The sequence below is a fragment of the Panthera leo genome, chromosome B2 (genome assembly GCF_018350215.1).
Source record: "Panthera leo isolate Ple1 chromosome B2, P.leo_Ple1_pat1.1, whole genome shotgun sequence".
Lineage (NCBI taxonomy): Eukaryota > Metazoa > Chordata > Mammalia > Carnivora > Felidae > Panthera > Panthera leo.
This window is the reverse complement of record NC_056683.1, coordinates 39,166,980-39,189,218: the sequence shown is the minus strand read 5'-3', so window position 1 is coordinate 39,189,218 and position 22,239 is coordinate 39,166,980. Positions and strand designations below refer to the sequence as shown.

General features: G+C 41.8%; 1 protein-coding gene across 7 annotated transcripts in view; it reads right to left on the bottom strand.

Annotated features, from left to right (window-relative positions):
- Positions 1–4,121: 4,121 nt before the first annotated feature.
- The window catches only part of LOC122219888 (adenylate cyclase type 10-like), a 54,995-nt gene continuing 36,877 nt past the window's right edge, over positions 4,122–22,239 (bottom strand). For 5 of the 7 annotated variants that reach the window (XM_042938691.1, XM_042938692.1, XM_042938694.1 and 2 more), the window contains 14 exons: positions 21,430–21,705; positions 20,280–20,609; positions 16,237–16,300; positions 14,812–15,031; positions 14,328–14,453; positions 10,868–11,040; positions 9,812–9,968; positions 7,645–7,849; positions 7,459–7,555; positions 6,586–6,704; positions 6,209–6,326; positions 5,594–5,792; positions 4,867–5,080; positions 4,122–4,354 (listed from right to left, as the gene is read on the bottom strand). In XM_042938691.1, coding sequence (XP_042794625.1) covers positions 4,287–4,354; positions 4,867–5,080; positions 5,594–5,792; positions 6,209–6,326; positions 6,586–6,704; positions 7,459–7,555; positions 7,645–7,849; positions 9,812–9,968; positions 10,868–11,040; positions 14,328–14,453; positions 14,812–15,031; positions 16,237–16,300; positions 20,280–20,609; positions 21,430–21,705 — 2,366 coding nt within the window. In that variant the 3' untranslated portion in view covers positions 4,122–4,286. Of the gene's footprint in view, positions 4,355–4,866; positions 5,081–5,593; positions 5,793–6,203; positions 6,327–6,585; positions 6,705–7,458; positions 7,556–7,644; positions 7,850–9,811; positions 9,969–10,867; positions 11,041–14,327; positions 14,454–14,811; positions 15,032–16,236; positions 16,301–20,279; positions 20,610–21,429; positions 21,706–22,239 lie in introns of those variants that run through there. The other 2 variants (XM_042938697.1, XM_042938698.1) reach the window with 2 other exon arrangements.

The following is a 22,239-nucleotide window of genomic DNA, read 5'->3' as shown; positions in this document are numbered from 1 at the left end:
TTAATAGAAAAAAAGGACCAAAACCACAGGATCCTTTCAACAGATGACAGAAAAAGCATTTGACAAAATCCAACACCCTATCATGATACAAATATTCAACAAACTAGGAAGAGCAGAGAATTTCTTCAATCTGGTAAAGGTCATCTACAAACAAACAAACAAACAAACAAACAAAACCCAAAAAACTCACAGCTAACATCATACTTAAAGGTAAAAAACTGAAAGCTTTGCCCCTAGGATTGAGAAGAAGACAAAGATGTCCACTCTTGCCCCTTTCACTCAATACTATACTTTGGTTCTAAGGAGTATAATTAGGCAAGAGAAAGAAATAAAAAGGAAAGGGAGAAATACTGGAAAGGAAGAAGTAAAATGATTTCTATTTGCAGATGATATGATCTTATATATACAAAATCCTAAGGAATCCACACAAAAAAACAATAGATCTAATAGATGAGTTCAGCAGTTTCAGGAATCAAAATCAATAAACAAAACTCAGTTTTATTTCTATGCACTAGCAATGAAAAATTCAAAAATGAAATTAAGAAATCAATTCCATTAGAATAGAACCAAGAGTAAAATATTTAAGCATAAATTTAACAAAAGAGTTTAAGACCTATACATTGTAAACTATAAGACATTATTGAAAGAAATTTAAGAAAACCTAAATATGTGGAAAAGATATGACATCTTGATGGATCAGAAAATTTAATATTGTTAAATTAGCAATTCTCCTCCAATTTATTTACAGATTCAACTCGATCCCTATCAAAATTACAGTTGTCCTTTTTGTAGAAATTGACAAGCTGATCCTAAGTCATATGGAAATGGAAGGGACCCTGGACAGCTAAAACAGTCTTAAAAAATAATAAAGTTGGAGGACTCACATTTCCTGATTTTAAAACTTACTACAAAGCTACAACAATCAAGGTTGTGTGTACTGGCATTAAGGATAGACACAGAGAGCAATGGGACAGAACTGAGAGTTCAGAAGTAGACCCATACATTTAACAAAATCATACATCACCAAGAGTATCATTTAAATGGGGAAAAGAGTAGTCTTGTTAACAACAAGTGTTGAGATGAGTAGATATCCACAGGCAAAGGATGATTTGAAAAATTTCTTCACACTATATGCAAAAAAAAAAAAAAAAAAAAAAAAATGAAATCAAAATGAATCAAAAACCTAAAAGAGCTAAAACTATATAAAACTCTTAGGAAAAAAACAGAGGAGTAAACCTTTGTGATTTCTAAGAGAGAACACTTAAAGCATGAGCAACCAAAACCAAAAAAATAACCCACATAAATTGGACTTCATCAAAACTTCACACTTTTGCACTGCAAAATGATAGTGTCATGAAAGTGAAGAGACAATTCACAGAATGAGAGAAAATATGTGTAAATCAAATCTGATAAGGGTCTAGTATGAGAATATATATTTAAAACTCTGAGCTCAACAATAAAAAGGCATTATAACCCAATAAAAAATGGGCAGAAGATTCTAAAAGACATTTCTCCAAGAAGATCAACAAGTGGCCGGTAAGCTTGTAAAAATGATCCACAACAAGGAAGGCCTGGATGGCTCAGTCAGTTGAACGTCTGACACTTGATTTTGGTTCAGGTCATGATCTCACGGGTTTGTGAGTTCAAGCCCCGTGGAGGGGTCCACACTGACAGTGCGGGGCCTGCTTGGAATTCTGTTTCTCCCTTTCTCTCTTCTGCTCCCCCTCTCATCCTCTCTCTCTCAAAATAAATAAACTTTTAAAAAGGACATGAGTGGTCCTAAAGGAAATGCGAATCAACACCACAACAAGATACCGCTTCATACCCACTAGAATATGCCTTTATTAAGAGAAGCAAGAACAAGTGTTGGTGAAGCAAGAATGTGGAAAACTGGAACCTTCACACATTGCTGGTGGGAATGTAAAATGGTACAGCGTTTTGGAAAACAGTTTGACAGTTCCTTAAAAAGTTAAACACAGAGTTTCTGCATAACCCAACAATTCCATTCCTAGGCATATACCCAAAGAGAAATGAAAATGTATGTTCATACAAAAACTTGCACATAAATGCTTATAGTGGTGTGATTCACAATGGCCAAAAAGTGGAAACAACCCAGGTATCCATTAGCTGGTGAATGGGTAAACAAAGTGTGGCATATCCATACAATGGAATGCTATCCAAGCATGAAAACGAATGCTAAACATGGATGAGCCTTGGAAAGACAATGCTAAGTGGAAGAAGTCTGACACAAAAGGCCATATACTATGATTCCATTTATACACAATGTCCAGAAAAGGCAAATCCACTGAGACAGAAAGATGGTTACTAGGGGTTGGGGGAAGAGGGACTGGGTAGTGAATGCTAATGGCACAGAGTTCCTTTTTGGGGTGATGAAAATGTTCTGGAATTACATAGTGGTGATGGTAGCAGAGCTTTGTGATATTCTAAGAGCCACCGGATGGTATATCTTTCAAAATGGTGAATTCTATCTCCATTTTAAGAATTGCCAAAAGGGCAACAAATGGCAAGAGAAAAAAAGACAAGGCAAAAAGGAAGGAGCATCACAGTATGCCTAGTTTGTACCATTTGTGGGAAAGAAGGGTGCAGCAAAAAATATATGCTATTGCTTGCATGTGCACAGAATAATTTTTTAAGGATACACAAGGAAGTGGTGACACAGATCCTGGAGGACAAGAATGGGAAAGACTTTCACTGTTAGACACTTTTGTTCCTTTTGAATTCTGGGCCACGTAAATGTATAATCTATATTTACACATAAAAATTAAACTGATAATAATTGCTGACACTGAGCGCTTACTTTGTGGCCAGGTACCGTTCTAAGCACTTTCTATTTATTTTGTCTTCATAATGATGCTCTTTTGTTCTATTTTTATCCTCATTTACAGAAAGGGAAAAGGAAGCGTAAAGAAGATACATTTTATGCCCAAAGTAACACAGCTAATAAGTATCCCAGCTAGAATCTGAACACAGGCTGTGTGGCTCTAGGGCCTCTTTACTGCCGCTCTATGCTGCCTCTCAGAAATTTAAAGGAGTGGAAGAGAGGAGAACAGGGGGAAAGTGGGTGACAAGGAGAAAGGAAGGAGGGGTCAGAGAGAGGAAAGGAAGGAGGAGTAGGGTGGGAGTAGAGGGAGAGGAGGAAGAGCAACAAGAATAAGGAGAAAAGGGGGAGTAGGGGAGAGGGGCCAGGGAAGGTACAGACAAGACAGCAGGATTTAAATGGCAAGTTCAGGGCTCCTTTCCCCAGACATTGACCTGTCCTTACAGTTCTGATCATGGTCATCTGAACAGAATATTGAAGATTGGGTACAGGATAGCCTACCATAGGCTAGGTCCCATGGAAGCCTCTATAGCCTAGTGTGAAACTCTGGAATCACATTGGAGTTAGAATCCCAGCTCCACCATTTTGTGGCTGTTTCCTGTAGTATGGCCTTCTTAAGCTTCGGTTTCATCGGTAATATGGGGATAATAAAAATACTCGCTTCACAGAGGTGCTAAAAAGATTTAAAGAATGTATTTCAAGCATTTAGTATAATGCTTGTCACAGAGTAAGTGAACAATAAATGGTAGCTATCATAACGTTAATTAACAGGCTGTCTGAACACTAGATGATTGAGTTATAAAGTGTAAAAATCAGTGAGAAGGCAATGCTCTGTGTAAGAAAGGCCATCAAACAGATAAAGGTCAAAAGTCAAAGGCAGCAGCTCTAGAAAGGGAGAATAAAACAGAGGAGGGCTAGAGTCATATACATTTTGGCAATTTCATTTTCACACGAGAATCCCCAAGTCACACAGTGCAAAAGAGAAATGGGTTTCTCTGTTGGTACACAGCCATATGGGCCTCTCCAAAGATTCCTTGACTTTTTAGGAACTCATTACCACGTCTGCGCCAAGGGGGTAACATCAAAGCACTAGTATTGCCGGCCTTAAGTATCCACAACCTCTGTATCAGGGCTGAGTTTTCCATCTGCTAATGGATCTCGCCTTACTTGAGAAGCAATCAGTTCATCCCAGAGCCTCCCAGATGTCCAGTCGACTGCTGGTTCTAATTTCTGCCTCAGTTGTGCCAGTAACTGCTAAGAGTTAAGAAAGATCTACATTTCATGCTTCAGAAACATAGGCTTTTATTTTGACAAAGATATAGACAGTGGTGAGTGTAAACGGCTAGTGTATTTAATACATATACTGTCCAGTATCTTAAAAAGGAGAACTTGGATCATTTCTTTGTGTTATATACAAGAGAACAATGGTCCCTTCAAATGAGTTTTTTTAACATATACATTCTTGAATTTCTTCTTCATCTTTATTCTCCCTGACATCAGCCACTCTGTCAAATCCTGAAAGCAGGAACATAAAGAATATCACAAACCCAAAGAAAGTCCTCAGTGCTTACAAATCTAACTCATTGCCCTAGAAAAGGAGGAGATTTGCTGGGCCCTGAGGCAAGGAACTATATTCCTTCCTCTCTTTTCCTTGCCCACATCTTACCATTTACCTTCATAGATATTACATTGTGAATTCTAAGGCTTCCTTCTCCCTTAGTGACCATCCAGCTCCTCCACAGAAACAACCCAGTGGTTTAAGCTGAGATCAAGGAGGAACTTCCAATGCTTGAGGGTACAGATGTGGAAACAAAGGGCTGAGAGAGGCTCTCATATTATTTAACAATATACGGAACCCCCTCTGTCTGGGCTGGGTCCAGCACTAATGAGAGGATAATTACCCGTGGAGTAAGGACTAACTCCTTACAGTTACGTTTCCCTTCTTACTTTGGAGCAGACTTTGACTGCCTGTAAGAATCTGAGACTGTAACGTCTCTCAGACAAGGGTTCCAGGAAGGAATGCTTACTCTGTATTCCTAAATTTCCTCCAAAGGAGTTGTTTTCCTCCAGGAATTCTCCCTCTATCCAAATCCTGGTCAAGCAGGTGTCAAAAGGTCTGATGATGTCAGTCAAGGACATGGATTCTCCTTTTCCAGATCTCATTACAGAGGCTTTAAGCTCAGAGACCCACTGGTGATAGACGGGGCAGGTCACACATCTAGAGAAGAACTCCTTGAAGTACTGAAAGGAGAGGGAAGTCCGTGAGTTCAAGGATGAGCAGTGTCTTCCTCCATCTGCTCCACCAGGAATTCTGACAGTGCACACTCACTCAGGGCTCGGGGGACAGGGAGGAGTTACTCAGGGCACAGCACGCCCAGAAAGTTGGTTTTGAGATACAGGGGAACTGGAATGGCTTAGACACAGAAGGCAGGGCGGAAGAGAGACATGTCAAACTGAGCCAGAGTGGGTCCACGGAGAAGGGCTAAACGTTAACATCTTAACGGTACTGGGTAGTAGCTGTGCAAAGGCAGAAAGTCAGGGAGTCCGGTCCTGACCTATATGCAAGAATATCTGGGAGGGTACATGAGGCATGTGGAAAGACTTCCTAGGTGGAGGAATAAAAGGGTTTGAGGAGGAAAAAGAGACAGAAGCAGCAAGGAGAAGAGGAAGTGGGAGATGTAGGCATCAGAAAGAGCATCACAGGATCAAACTAGAACTTAGGTGTCAGGGGAAGGACAGTAGAGAAACAGGTACCTTGAGGGCTTGGCTGCGAGTCTCTGGGAGAGTATGCATGAAGACATCTTCTGGCATTTTTTGTAACATCAGCACATGGCACTCTAGGAATCGGACAAAGCCATGTGAACCAAACAGTGAGGCATTGGTTCTTTTCACCAACTGGTGAGCTTTGGAGAAGTGCTGCTCAAACAGATTCCACTGAGAGTTCTGGGCAAACCTGGAGGGAAAGAGGCACAGCTCGCAGCTCGATCCCCTGCTTACCGACCTTGGCTCTTTCACAGAACCATCACTTCTTTCAGGCCGTAAGACCCCCTGCGTGCTCAGCGCTGTGATGCTGGCAAGTGGCCAAGGCTGCTGACTCACATGAAGGAGACTTAAAAGGAGACTGTGGGTTACCCAGCACTTAAATGTAACCTTCACCTTAGCTCTCAACCTATAGGCCCGAACCTGCTAAGGGACGAGAAGAACCCCTCTATAAGATGGGAGGGATGAGAGGGAAAGGTCTTTAGGAGTAGTTTAGAGATGCAGAATAGCCCTGCCTGGAGGGGTAAAAGGCAGTAGCTTAAATGACCCCCATGATGTCCTTAATTTTCTAGCTTGTCCCACCGAGTAAGACTCTGGTACCCACATTACCACATGGCCAGAGACGAGTGGACCCCCAGCATGACATTACTCTGAGAGTTCAGAATGCAGCTGTGCTCATAGCGTTGAACGAAACACAGACACTCGCTGAAGGGCCGACATAGCAATCCTGTGGACAGAGAAGGTAACCAGGTGAGGATCAGTTATCTACCGTAGGAACTGGTATAGGTGTATGTACAGGGGAGCGGATAACACCTGAAATGCAGACATCCTGAATCACAATGTGATTCCTAGACGTTAAGGAACCAGGAGTTGGAGCAGGGGCCATGCCCAAGGGACAGGCTCATGACTACCTGTGTTCCAAACACAGAGCCATATCCAAGGTCTGAATCCTTCAGGAGTATAGCAGAGCCCTACACAAGATTTACCATTTCCATAGAGCAGCAGATCTAAGCAAGCAGAATAGAAGCAGGCCAGGCCAAGGACATCATGACCCTGGGAAATGAGCACCCACTGGCTCTCCAGCACATGGACACACAGGTCAAATCTGCCAAGAGACAGAGCTATTGGGACCAGCTAGAGAGTAGGGAGGATGGTACAGGAGAGAAGGGGATCTTACATCTTCAAAGAAGCCTAACATCTCTATATTTCCCCACCTGGGCTCTATTTATATATAAAGTGTCTGTGCCTGAGATCAGACCTGCCTCTAAGCAAAGGAAGTGGGGGAAAATGCCTGAGACAGTTTCCAGGTTCTTTCCTGAACTACTGCAATTACCTACCTCTCTGTAGAGAAATGGAGGAGGAGGAGGAGGAGGGGGGGGGGGGAGGAGGAGGAGGGGGGAAGGGGGAGGGGGAGAAAGGGGAGGATGAGGGGGAGGAGGAGGAGGAGGAGAGAAAGTGGGAAAAAGGAGGGGAAGGGGGAAAAGGAAGGAGAAGAAGGGTGAGGAAGGAGGGGGAAGGGGAGAGGGGAGGAGAGGGGAGGGGAGGGGAGGGGAGGGGAGAAGAGGAGAGGAGAGAGGAGAGGAGAGGAGAGGAGAGGGGAGGAGGGAGGAGAGGAGAGGGGAGGAGGGAGGAGAGGAGAGGAGAGGAGAGGAGGGAGGAGAGGAGAGGAGAAGAGAAGAATATGTTGCAGCTCAGATTCTGCCTTTCCATTCCTGAACCCCACACTTAAGACAATGCTTCCTGGAATGACTAGAGAAGAGACAGCCTGGCTGTAAGAATGGAACAGCATCTCCCTCTCCATTTCAGATACCCTCCCCTCTTAGGCAACAAATACAAATGGCAGAAAATGATCTTAATACTTTTTCTTCAGAAATGCAGATCTGAAGAGAACTGAGAGAACCAGAGTCTCCAGAGCTGGTTTCTTGAGGTGTCTGCATATCTCACGAGCTTGAAAACCTAAGGAGGTTAAAGAGCATCGTGTGAGGTCTAGCTGTGAACCTGGCCTCTCTAAAAGCCCTAGGACCGCCAGCCCCAAGCCCCATTACCCAGCTTGATGGAGAAGTCGAGATGGCCGAGGCAGAGCTTGGTATAGGCCAAGGCCTGCATGAGCTGGGCCGTGGCCAACAGTCCCTCCCTGGAGAACCAACATAGGCTGCTCTTCTGAATGGCCACCTGCTCACAGTGCAGCCACCTGTCCCTGTCACCCATATTCTGGGAGAATTGGGACAGGGCCACATAGGTAGAGACAACCTGCGGGTGAAACAAACATGGGCCAAAATATTCTGACTGTGCATTCATGCCACACCTCCACCTTGTCCCTTTCCTGCAGAAGAGCCCTCTGTGGTGCCTTGCTGCCCACTTGCTTGGGACCTGCCGATCATTCCCACCACCTGATCTTCAAACAAACCACTTTCTCTACTGCCCCTCTTTTTGTTTTCTGAGCCCAGACTTCCCCTTTAAAACACTGGCCAAGCTGTACTTCTGTGTTTTCTCTAATGAAGGCTTCTGATGCTTGCTCCTTAGCACTCTTCAGAACTGCTGCCTGCCTAGATGTCTAGTATAAGTATGTGCACATTTGACGTCATTGATGACTCTCTTCTTAAAACACCGTCTTCGCTAGGTTTTTGAGGACATGAGATTCTCTTTGAAACTGCTCAGTTTCTTTTGCCAATTTCTGCTTATGACCCTGAACTCCTAACATTGGAACAACCATTATGTGCCAGGCACTAATCTTGATTCCAGGAAAACAGACAATAGATCAGTGAAATATACAGAATGTTAGGTGATAATAAATGCAATGGAGAAAAATTACCTAGTTTCATGGCTTTTAGTACCATTTACACACTGATGACCCATGAATTTCTATTTCCCAGCCCAGACCTCTCAAATATACCCCACATTCATATATTTAATTGCCTACTTAACATCTCCATCTACATGTCTAATAGGTATCTCAAATTAAACATGTCTAAAACTTGGTTCCAGTCTTCCCCCCCCCCCCACCGCCCCATCTGCTCCTTCTGCACAGTGCCCCATCCCAATTAAGAGCACTTCTATCCCACTAGAAGTCCAACCAATCTTGGGATTATCCTGGACTCTTTTCTCTCTCCCATCCCAGAACTGATCCAAGAGTGAATCCTGTTGGTTCTCTCTGGACAGAAGACCACCCCTCCCCACTTCCTCTGCCACCACAATCCAAGCCAACTATCTCTTGCCTGTATCATTTACCATAGCCTCCTAACTTGCCTTCCTGCTTCCTCTCTTGCCTCCTTCAGTTGATTCTCAACACAGCAGACAGAACGATCTTATTAAAATAGAAGTAGACTCTGTCACTCCTCTTCTCAGAACCTGCCCCCTGCTTCCTGTCTTCTTTAAAGTCCAAACCCCAACTGTTGCCCCAGAGGCCGGCACCATCGGCCATCAACCCCCTCCCTGGCTCTCTGACTCATCTCCTGGTTCAGTCTCCTCCCCTCTAGTCGTACCGGCCTCCTCACCGTTCCTCAAACGCAGAGAGCATGCCTTGTGCATTCACTGTGCCTTCTGCCTGTCCACTCTTCTCCCTCATAGCCAAGTGGCTTACTTTCTCATCTCTTCAGAGATTTGCCCAAATGTCACCTGCCCAGTGAGGCTTTCCCTAGCACCTTGTTTAAAACTGCACCCCACCCCCAGCTCCCAGAACCCCATGGCCCCCTGTCTCCCCTTAATTTTTCTCCATCAAATTTATTACCACCTAGCATTCTATGTATTTCACTGATCTGTTGTCTGTTTTCCTAGAATCAAGATTAGTGCCTGGCACATAATGGGTGTTCATCAAATATTTATGGAACATATGGATAAAAAAGAGAGACAGACAGATGGACACTAAAATTAGGAAGATGTTTCCCTTCCTTCTTTTTTCCTAAGTCAGCAATTCTAATCCTTTTTTAGCTCATGGACTTCTTTGAGAACCTGATGAAAGCTGTGACTCCTTCCCTACCTCCCACCACTTCTGAACATACGCACAAAAGCCGACATTCAGTTCAGGGAACTCACAGATAGCCAAACCTGGAAACCCACCTAAAAACTGCAATATGAAAGATGCTGCTCAAGCATATGATCGGTATGTCCCATTAATTCTGGGTTATTGTGGAACCGTGTTAAACCCAGGAATCTCTCTCCCTAGCATTTTAGGTTTCTGAGTGAGGTCCAGCGGTAAAGCAAGGATGTGCTCACCGGGGCTCCGCTTGCCAACTCCTCAGCAGAGTTCTTCTGCATAAGAGTGGCAAGGCCGGCGAACCTGCGGCTGCTGGTCGTGGTCTCCAGGTTGTAGAGCTGCCAGAGCAGGGAGAGACAGCGCACCCGCTGCTGCAGGACTGCCAGCTTCTTCTTACTGTGAGGAAGCGCAGAGTGATTAGCGTGCCCTCAGCCTGCACCGGTGCCCAACTGTCCCTCCCCACAAAAATCCAAATCTACTCATCAGGGGACCTTCTACAGACTTTCAAACTCAGAAATGCTCCCAGGATCCCATTACTTCTAACCCCATAAGCCTTTTGAAATCATCTTTTTTTTAAGTAGGCTCCACACCCAGCATAGGGTGTGATTAATAATCATGTGCTGTACTGACTGAGCCAGCTTAGGTGGTCCAAGCTGACTGGAAAAATTCAGAGAAGTATTTTTAAAAAGTTCATTCTTTGAATTGCTATTTTGAATATATTTCCTATTATTACAGCTCAATAACTGGGTAGCAATTTAATATTTTTATATAGAACAGAAATAATATTAAATTGCTACATATATGTATATATGCCTATGTGTGTGTTTGTATACAAACATACATATGTGTATCTTGATTTGAAACAGACAGGGTAACATGTATCTTTGTTTGAAAAATACAGTGTAACACCATGCTTCAAAAAGAAAAGAAGTCCTGGGACACCTGGATGGCTCAGCTGGTTAAGCGTCTGACTCTTGATTTTGGCTCAGGTCACGATCTCACAGTTCTGTGAGTTCGAGCCTTACACTGGGCTCTGCGCTGACAGTGCAGAGCCTGCTTGGGATTCTCTCTCCCTCTTTCTCTGTCCCTCCCCCACTCATACTCTCTCTTTCTCAAAAAAAAAAGTCCTCATTCTGCTACATTTCATTGGCTCAGAGAGTAAGGTAGAGAAACTAGGACTGTTATATGCTTGAAAAGCAGAGTCTTAGGTCAATATGGGCAACACTCCAAGTTGGGTCCTAGTTTAGTTCTCTGTGATCATAAAGGGACCACGATAACTTGGCCAGACTCCTCACTTCTCACTAGGGTTGTCTGGAGATCGGCTGAGGCAACAGGAACGCCAGTATTTTTCCAGGAATGTTTGTAAAAGAACACCAAACCAGGTCCAAGGGAAACTCCTTTTCAGCAGTTGAAGGCCTTGCCTGGCCAATTTTTTGGCTAGGGTGATCTGTCCCATGTTGAAACATACCTGGAGACAGGGAAAATGAGAAATGGTAATGTAAACATGGGAAGAGTACTATGGATGAGGCTCTGGACTTAACACACTGGCTCCTTCATTTGGGGCCATTTGGGTACTTGGGCTGCTGAGGTGCTGGAGTGAGTGAGCCACAGCAGGGTCTGGCTGCACTAAGGAGCACCAGGAGGACTGTGCACGCGGAAAGGAGAAAACAGGATTGTGGAGAAAACACACTCCTTTCTCATGTCCCACATGTTTGTCAGTGAATAGAGGAAGGCTGTGATTTAGAAAGTGATACTGCCAGACTTAGACAGGACTGTCATTTGAGTAGAGACTCAGATGCTTCAGATGCTATTGAATGGATCTGAAATATCACCAAATTCTTTCTCTGTCTTACTAAATAGTGCACCCACCACTGTGTATTGGGGGCGGGTGTAGGAACTGAAGAACCTTGAGGTTATCATAGCCTTCACATTTTAAGACTAAACGCTCCAAGAAGGTGAGAGAGCCTATGGTGATTCCAGAACAATCTTGGGAAGACTGCACAATAACTTCTTCTTGTAAAGGGAAAGAAATAATTATTTAACATTGCTTCAAAGACATCTGGATTGAAACACAAATAATGTGGAAATCTCTAATAATTCTTTTTGGCATTCACAGGCATTACACATGTCAGGTAAGGTTTATACTGAAATTAGTTTTTATTTAGTTTTCTTTTTTAATTTTAAAGCTCAGCTCTCTAAGAAAACACCCCCCATGGTTTTATGAAGCTATTATGTATAAACTGATAATTATGCCAACACCTTTTGCTCTGTTATTTAATAGTAGTGAGGCTGAGAAAAGTTGCTGAGCTGTCCTGAGTTATTCTTACACAATAAATAAATTTACTACTATATGTCTTTCGTAAATAGAATGTCTTATGGCATGCTTTCCCCAGAGTTTCTATTTGTTATACAAATCTCATTCCCTGGGGAAACCTGATATGATACAGAATGATCTATGAAGTATATATATTTCTTTAAGTAAGATGTAGAATGGGACATAGAGAGTTCCCATTTGTATGTAACAAAGGAAAGAGACCATTTACATTTATGTGTGCCAAGGTAGAGTACATAAAGATACATAATCTGGGGAGGGGACACAGTAGCTGAGTGATGGGGTTGAGGGGGTACTTTCAAATATATGTTCTTTTTCCCCCCCTAGATTTATTGAGATGTAGTTGACCATAATATTGTGTAAGTTTAAGGTGTACAACATGATGATTTTTTATTGAGATAGAACATATAATGTATTAGTTTTAGGTATTCAACATAAACTTTTTTTCTGGATGAGGACTTTTAATATCTATTAGCAATTTTCAAAAACATAATAAAGTATTGTTAACTATAGTCACTATGCTGTATGTTACATCCCTAGGGCTTATTTGTCTTACAACTTGAAGTTTGTACCTTTTGACCACTTTAACCCAAATTTTGTCCACCCCCCCAAACTGTCCTAAAATTAGTTTACATATACTCCATTGAGCAAAGGGCATGAATAAGCAATTCACAGAAAAATAAGTGACTGATAAACCGATAAAAAATAATGTACCTTATTAAGAAATACATATTAAAGTACAATCTAACTTTCATCTACGGATTAGCAAGTTAAAAAAATTTTTTTAACGTTTATTCATTGTTGAGAGATAGAAACTGAGCATGAGCAGGGGAGGGGCAGAGAGAGGGGGAGACACAGAATCTGAAGCGGGCTCCAGGCTCTGAGTCGTCAGCACAGAGCCCAACGCGGGGCTCGAACTCACAAACCATGAGATCATGACCTGAGCCAAAGTTGGACGCTCAACTGACTGAGCCACCCAGGTCCCCGGATTAGCAAGTTTAAAACAGACTGATAACATCTGATGTTAGTAAGGATGTGAAGAAATGGGGAAAATTGGATTTGATAATCAGACAGTTCCCATCTTACAATGGTTTGACTTGATTTTTTGACTTTACAATGGTGTGAAAGTGACATGAATTCAAAGAAACTATACTTTGAATTTTGATCTTTTTATGGGTAGCAACATATGATGGTATGACACTCTTGTATGCTGGGTGGCAGCAGTGGGAGCACTCCCAGTCAGCCCCAGGATCATAAGGGTGAACAATCAATGCATTTACACTTCTGTTTTTCACTTTCAGTACACTACCCAATAAGTTACATGAGATATTCAACACTTTATTATAAAACAGGCTTTGTGTTAGATGATTTTGCCCGACTGTAGGCTAATGTAACTATTCTCACCCAGTAATGTTTAAGGTAAGCCAGGCTAAACTACAATGTTTGGTAGGTTAGGTGTATTAATTAAATGCATTTTCAATTTGTGATGGATTGGGTTTGGCTAAATGATATTTTCAACTTATCATGGGTTTATTGAGATGTAACCCCATCATAAGTTGAGGAAAATGTGTCATTTTGATGGACAATTTGGCAATATATTTATTAAATGTAAAATCATTTATCTTCCACCTTAGCACTCCTACCTCTGGAAATTTCTCTTCTAGGAACATTCTTACAAGGGAAAAAAAGAGGTATTTACAAGAATATTCACTGTAGCAATGTTTATAGTAAGTAACCTCAAATTAGAGACAACCTAAATGCATATGAAGAAGGGACTGATTAAATAAAGTTTGATACATGCATACAATGGATTACTTGGCAACTGTAACTGGATGTGTACCAACATGCAAAAATGTTCATTCAGTCTGTACTGTTGGGAACATAAATCAACTGCAGACGAAAGAGAATGTAGGATATGATTCTGTTTAAAAAATAAGAGGGGCGCCTGGGTGGCTCAATCAGTTAAGCGTACAACATCGGCTCAGGTCACGATCTTCCAGTTTGTGAGTTCGAGCCCTGTGTCAGGCCCTGTGCTGACAGCTCAGAGCCCGGAACCTATTTTGGATGCTGTGTCTCCCTCTCCTTGTCTCTCCCCCACTCATGCTGTCTCTCTCTCTCAAAAATAAATAAAACATTAAAAAAATAATAAAAAATAAAAAATAACAGAAAATAATAATGATATGACCATGTGTATATATTTGGTGGAATTTGCACCACATTATTAACCATGCTGGGGATAACATGGGGGTCTTTTCACTTTCTACAAATTGTGTATTGCTAGGTTTCAAATTTGTTAAATCTATTATCACATTATCACACTTGTTATTGCATACAAAAAACCCCAGAGAGATCTTTAAAAAGAAATAATAGCGGAACCCTCAAGGAGAAATAACTCAAACTTCAGGGTCACCCCCTGCCCTCACCTCTGACCGAAGACAGCAGAAAGTGGCCTCCTCAAACTGACAGATCTTCACCTTGTGCTTTTTCAAAAACGAGAAGGCTGAAGGCTGGCCCAGAAGACTGCTTGCCTTCCTCAAATAAAAGAAGGCCTCCAAACAAGACAAGGGATGGAGAAACAGAATTAGGATTTGGGTGGCGCTAGTGGTGCGATTAGGATGAAGGCTGGAGTAAGGTTGTGCTGAGGTCAAGATGTGAATTGGAATCAGGGTTGGGTTCAGAGTTATGGGGAGTGGACGGCACGTGCAAGTCAGGGGCAGGGCCGGCAGCAGTTGGCACTCTTGGACTGGCACCTTCCCACTTCCTGTTTTCTCCTAACTCCCTTCCAGCTCCTTTCTCTCTCCACTTTCCTCTGTTTTTCACCCAAGTTCACTCTGACAGTAAGAAAGCCCACCCAAACTCCCCAGGTGCAAGGGATCGGCTGAGGGGCAGGGAGCAGAGCTTGCTCACCATGTAATTATCTGACAGGTCCAAGGAGGCAGCAGCGGCCTCCAGCAGGTAATAAAACGCACATGTGGCTTCTCCGATGACCAGGCAATGCCGGGTGAGGGGTGAGAGCACTAACTTCAGGATTTCCTCACAGTGACAGGGCTTTGTGGTCAACATGTCTTTCTCGGGGCTGGTCTGAGCCAGCTTCCTGTTCACCTGATCCAGGAACTCTTCCTCTGTTCTTTGTGGAGAGAAGATAAACTGAGAGTGGCCGCAAAGCAGCCACTCTTCTCGGGGCATCCCCAGGTCTCCGAACCACTTTTTCCAGAAAGCTTTCCTTTATAACTCATTAATTCTATGTTTAGCCTTCCCCTCCATCACTCCACGAGTTTTTGAAAATCAGGGACTTGATCTATTATGTCAAAGCCCTATTAGGGATTTTTTAAAAAACCTAAAGTCAATTTAAGTACCTCACAAACTAAGTGGGGAAACAATCGCATTGAAGAGTAAACTAACAACGTATGAAATAAACACATGAAAATGACACAAGGCAACAAGCAATAATACATTTGTCTATTAGCATATCTGAACTTTGTCATAGCACATTTGAACATTATTTTACACAACACCATCTTATCCTACGATGACCCTTTCAGACAGGCAAAAACCACCTTCCTTTTACCGATGAGGAAACTGAGGCTTGGAGAGCCTGAGTGCCTTCTGAACGACCTCACAGCTACTGAGTGGAACCAAGACTAGAGCTCACTTCTCTGACTCCTAGTGCAGTGAACTTTTCACAGGCATGAGTTCAAAAGAGTTTAGATCTCTCTGAGATGGACATATGGGAACTGAGGAGGGCTTTGAAGAATGGTGAACACTCTGATAAGTAGGAGGATGTGGAAGCCACTTAGTATTTCAGAAAGGGGGGATTGTGTGAGTAAAGATATACAGGTTGAGTGTGGGAAGGATTCATGTGGAATACAGATTTTTGTTTGAAAACCGTAAGAAATCAGGTTGGATAAAAGGACAGAAAACTCCAGCATGGCTGGTGAATTCAAGGTAGGGATATTTAAAATTGATGGGCCAGGCATTAGAATGCCAGGAGGCACGTGATTAGGAAATGTAAATTCATTTTAATATCATCCAGAGCCAAACATAATTGAGAAGGCAAATTTTTAGTGGAGAAAACAATCTGCTATGTGTACAATGCATTTGAAAGCTATTAAATGAAGCTTTTTCTAAACATTAAGAAATAATTTCCCCACAAAGAATCAAAAATTGCCTTTCCAATTCTGTTAACTTGAACTCTGGGCTGAGTACAAGGCTCACTACTCCTGGGTGGTCAGAAGCCTTCCTGGTCTGCAGTTGAGGTGAGTGCCCCAGGTTAATAGTCACCTGTGTCTCACTTCCCGGCCCCCCACACCCACTGTCAGCATCTCCCTTTACCTGTAGTGTTCACTTGTGAAGGCCTCCTGACTTCTGCATTCTTTTGTCTGGAACTGAAAACTATCTGCAGGGAAAAAAAAGATTATCATCTTTAATTATCCATCTTTGTATTAACTGAGACATTTTGAATTCCTGACTACCTCTCCTCTGCAGCTTAGTTCATGAGCTAATTGCCTCCCCCATTGTTCAAATGGTAAGGTTTAGTATCAGCCTGCACACAAAATAGGAGGGTAGATTACAAATTCCTTAATCCTTCCAGTAGTAACTCCTCCCTACCCCTCTCCCCTGTCAACACCAGCTTCTATCAAAGTAGAAAAAGATAAGATCTGGTTGGGGCTTGACGGCTGTCTTCAATTATGGAAGAAGGCATGACTCGATTTGCATTTCCTTGATGATCAGCGATGTTGAGCATCCTGCCACTCTTTCATGTGTCTGTTGGCCAGCTGTATTTCTTTGGAGGAATGTCTACTTATGCCTTCTGCCCATTTTTTAATTGGATTTTTTGCATTTTGGGTGTTGAGTTTTCTAAGTTCCTTATATATTTTGGATACTAACCCTTTATCAGATAATGCCATTTGCAAATAACTTTTCCCATTCCGTAAGTTGCCTTTTAGTTTTGTTGATTGTTTCCTTCACTGTGTGGGAGTTTTTTATTTTGATGTAGTCCGAATAGTTTATTTTTGCTTTTGTTTCCCTTGCCTCAGGAGACATATCTAGAAAGAAGATGCTATGGCTGATGTCAAAGAGGTTACTGCCTGTGTTCTCTTCTAGGATTTTTATGGTATCAGGTCTTCACATTTAAGTCTTTAACCCATTTTGTTTATTTTTTATTTATTTATATAATTTATTGTCAAATTGGTTTCCATACAACACCCAGTTCTCATCCTCAATGCCCATCACCCACTTTCCCCTCTCCCCCACGCCCTCATCAACCCTCTGTTCTCTGTATTTAAGAGTCTTTTATGGTTTGCCTCCTTCCCTCTCTGTAACTTTTTTTCCCCCTTCCCCTCCCCCATGGTCTTCTGTTAAGTTTCTCAGCATCTGCATATGAGTGAAAACATATGGTATCTGTCTCTCTGCCTGACTTATGTCACTTAGCATAATACTCTCCAGTTCCATCCACGTTGCTACAAGTGGCCAGATTTCATTCTTTCTCATTGCCAAGTATTATTCCATTGTATGTAAAAACCACAACCTCTTTATCCATTCATCAGTTGATAGACATTTAAGCTCTTTCCATAATTTGGCTATTGTTGAAAGTGCTGCTGTAAACATTGGGGTACAAGTGTCCCTACGCATCAGCACTCCTGTATCCTGTATCTTGGGTAAATTCCTAGCAGTGCTATTGTTGGATCATAGGGTAGATCTATTTTTAAGTTTTTGAGGAACATCCACACTGTTTTCCAGAGCAGCTGCACCAGTTTGCATTCCCACCAACAGTGCAAGAGGGTTCCCATTTCTCCACATCCTCTCCAGCATCTTAGTCTACTGATTTGTTCATTTTAGCCACTCTGATCAGCATGAGATGGTATCTCAGTGTGGTTTTGATTTGTATTTCCCTGATGAGGAGTGACGTTGAGCATCTTTTCATGTGCCTGTTGGCCATCTGGATGTCTTCTTTAGAAAAGTGTCTATTCATGGCTTCTGCCCATTTCTTCACTGGATTATTTGTTTTTCAGGTGTGGAATTTGGTGAGTTCTTTATAGATTTTGGATACTAGCCCTTTATCCGATATGTCATTTGCAAATATCTTTTCCCACTCCGTCGGTTGCCTCTTAGTTTTGTTGATTGTTTCCTTTGCAGTGCAGAAGCTTTTTATCTTGATGAGGCCCCAATAATTCATTTTTGCCTTTAATTCCCTTGCCTTTGGAGATGTGTTGAGTAAGAAATTGCTGCAGCTGAGGTCAGAGAGTCTTTAGCCCATTTTGAATTTATTTTTGTGTATGGGGTAAGAAAGTAGTCCAGTTTCATTCTTTTGCATGTTTGCTGTCCAGTTTTTCCAAAACCATTTGTTGAAGAGACGGGTCTTTTTCCCAATGGATATTCTTTGCTGCTTTGCCGAAGATTAATTGACCATGTAAGTGTGGGTTCATTTCTGAGTTTTCTATTCTGTTCTATTGATATATGTGTCTATTTTTGCACCAGTAACAGTTTTGAGGACTACAGCTTTGTAATATAACTTGAGGTCCGGAATTGCAATGCTTCCAGCTTTGTTTTTCTTTTTCAAAGTTGCTTTGGCTATTCGGTATCTTTTGTGGTTCCATACAAATTTTAGGATGGTTTGTTCTAGCTCTGTGAAAAATGCTGCTGGTATTTTAATAGGGATTGCATTAAATGTGTAGATTGCTTTTGGCAGTATAGACATTTTAACAATATTTGTTCTTCCAAGCCATGAGCATGGAAGGTCTTTCCATTTCTTTGCATTATCTTCACTTACAATCAGGAAAATGCAAAGCAAAACTACAATGAGATATCACCTCACACCTGTCAGAAAGGCTAAAATCAACAACACGAGAAACAACAGGTGTTGGTGAGGATGTGGAGAAGGGGGAACCCTCTTACACTGTTGGTGAGAATATAAAATGGTGCAGCCACTGTGGAGAACAGTATGGAGGTTCCTCAAAAAGTTAAAAATAAAACTACCCCACGATCCAGCAATCACACTACTAGGTATTTACCAAAAGAGTACAAAAATAATAATTCAAAGGAATACATACATCCTGATGTTTATAGCAGCATTGTCTATAACAGCCAAATTATGGAAACAGCCCATGTATACATGGTATATGTATACAATGGAATATTAGTCAGCCATAAAAAATGTGAAACCTTGTCATTTGCCATGACATGGATGGAGTTAGAGAGTATTATGCTAAGGGGATAAGTCAGTCAGAGAAAGATACATAGTTTATGATTTCTCTCATATGTGGAATTTAAGAAACAAACAAATGAGCAAAGGGGAAAAGAGAGAGAGAGAGAGAGATAAACCAAGAAACAGACTCTTAACTATAGAAAACAAACTGATGGTTACTAGAGGCAAGGTGGGTGGAGGAATGGGGGAAATAGGTGATGGGCACTTGTGATGAGCACCAGGTGTCAGATGGAAGTGTTCAATCACTATATTGTACATTTGAGGCTAATATCACACTGTACATTAACTGGAATTTACATAAAAACTTCAAGAAAAAGGAAGGCACAACTCTGAAAAATTGGTGAAGTTTCAAGAAGGTAGATTTCACCTTGATGTAAGAAGCTTTCTAACAGCTGTTGGCAATGAAATAGGCTGTCCAATAACTGAAAATGTTAAAACAAAAAGGATGAACACTAATTTAGGATGTGGGAGAAGGGCTTTGGGAAACACCCATTCACTAATCCAAACTTCTTCAACTAACTCCTATTTATCCCTGAATTCTCACTTCTGGCATTATTTCCCTCACGGGAGAGTTCTCTCCTACTCACTTTTCAGACTGGGAGAAGGGCCCCTTCTCTATGTACCTCAATGCCTAGGTATGCTATTTTCATTGCCTTTACCATGCCATATTGGAATTCTCTATTTATATATCAACCCCAAAACTGGTAACTTCAGGGACCCAGGCTTATTCATTTTGTATTCTTAATTTTAGATGAAGCATCTGATACATACAAGGGCCCCATATATGTGTACATCGTTGAATAATTATAATAATAAAAAAAAAACAGTAACTAAAATGTATTGAGCACTAACCATGTGCCTGGCACTATTCAAAGCACATTATATATATTTTAACTTATTTCATTCTCATAGCAACTCTATGAAATTGGTAATTTTCCCCAATTAATTGAGGTTAAGTAACTTGCCCAAGACTGCCACCCAAAACAAGCGTGATCTCTAAAGTTCTTTTTAACTCTGGGCTTACATTTTTATTTCTGGTGCTTCAGGGATAAATGGATCTTTCTGCCTATTTTTCTCCCTAATCTGATTCCACCTTTTGGATAAAGAGCTCCAAGTACATGAATAAAGAGAAGTGCTGCCCACATGTCCTCTTTCTGTCTCCTGGGTTTACCTTGGGGAGAAGGCAGCTGCAGTCTGTCTGTGATCACCTGTGTTAGTACTGAGCCAGTATCTTTGTAACTACAGAACCGGGAGGTCCCACTGCAGCTCTTAGTAGAACAGATGGCGAAACGGTGGAAGGGGACAAAGTCCCCGCCATGACAGCTCCCGCAGCGGCAGGCCAAGTCTCGGAGAAAGCAGGCACATTCGAGGTGCAGGGCTATCTGCTGTGCCCGGGGCCACAGCTCCCACGCGGCTTCCCGTAAGAGCGGCACTCCAAATTCTAGCACCTCTGTCTGAGGTAGGGATAGTTCCTCTTGTGGACTGAGAGGAGAGTCAGCATCTGAAATACAGGAAAATCCAAGTCTCCCTTAAAGGCCTGTTATGCTATCAGTAGAAAGCACATGCTGCTAGTTTATAAGAAAATTTTATATGTAATTCCTCTGTACAAAGTATATTACACCAATCTGACAGTGGCATATCTAGTACCCAGTACCACAGAGAAGAAAGGATCAGTGGTATGGAAGTACACAGAATAGATTTCTTAATTGTTCTTCCTAAACTGAGTTTTACTACAAATTACTATAAGCATCAAGTCATCAGAAATGCTCTATTCAAATATAAGGCCCAAACTATTTCAAACGCAAAGGGAAATTGTGTGTGGAGTATATGTGCTTTGGATAGTCTATGCCACAATTTTATTCTTTCATGTGGAGAATTCAAGATTGCAAGCCATTTAATGTATATCTGGCTTTGTTCATGACTGTTTTGGTCCCAGATGTGTTTATTTCTAAAATTCAGAACAGTTTATCTTTTTTTTGTAAATTTCTAAAATTAGGAATAGTTGATCCTTTTTCTTATTTATATCTAGAAGGCAATAAAGGGTTATAATAAGATTTTCTGAACTAAAACACAGATACTTAAGACGGGCTTAACAAGGAGCTAGAATTCTTGGAATTAAGACAATTTGGAAAAATACAGGTTATTCACTCACTATAATCATGGCTCCTTTGTGATTAAAATGACCACCTTCCCCCATTTCTTAGCCATAGTTTTAAGACACTGAGGCCCGTGATATAGGATACTGATGTTGTTGCTGAACACAGATATTCCCTCTCAAGGCTCTGTGCTCAGGTGAGAAAAAGGGAGCAGCTCTTCCTCACCGGACTTTTTCTTCTTCTCCTCTTTGGTTTGTTCAATAATCTTGATAGAGGAAGGCACTAATATTGACTCGGCAGGAAGCTCTTGACTCTTGTTGAACCAGAGGAACACATGAATATCCACAAGAACCTTCAGCACCTGAAGCAGCTTATTTTTATCCCAGCCAGGCAGGAGGTGCTGCAATAGATCTATTTGAAAGCAGTGACCAATGACTGCAGCACACTTAACCAGCAACTGCTCCTCTGGGCTTAATTGATCCAGCTGGTTTACTGCTATTTCTTGGGGGAAAAAGAGCAATGAATGAGCTTTCTACAAACATAGGATACGTTGTGTTGATAATCTGTTCACCTAAAAAAAAGGGCTTGCTTTTTGTCCTCCCCCTTCCACACTCAGTCTAACCTCTTAAAAGAGTCTTCTCTCCCAGTCCTTATTTGCCCTCATTACCCATTCATTGTTCAGCCAACAACAACAATCAGGTTTTCGCCACACCACTGAAACTGTACTCTCCGTGGTCACCAAAACCTTTTGTTGGTAGACCCAAAGCTGTGCTCTGAATCATTCAGCTATGTTAACAATTCTTCCCATTTTCATGACTAGTAAGTACCCACCCAGACCCTTTTTTATTACTGCCCGCTAAAAGTGGGGGCCAGGCTTTCTGATCCCAGAACTCACATAAGAGTAAAGATCTTAACTAACTCCAAGCATAATAGCAAATCTCTCCATATTCTGACCCATACATAAGAGCAGTAGGTATTGAACCAGTAAGTCACCAAACCCCAAATCTTGGAGTAATTCGAAACCTTTTCTTTTCC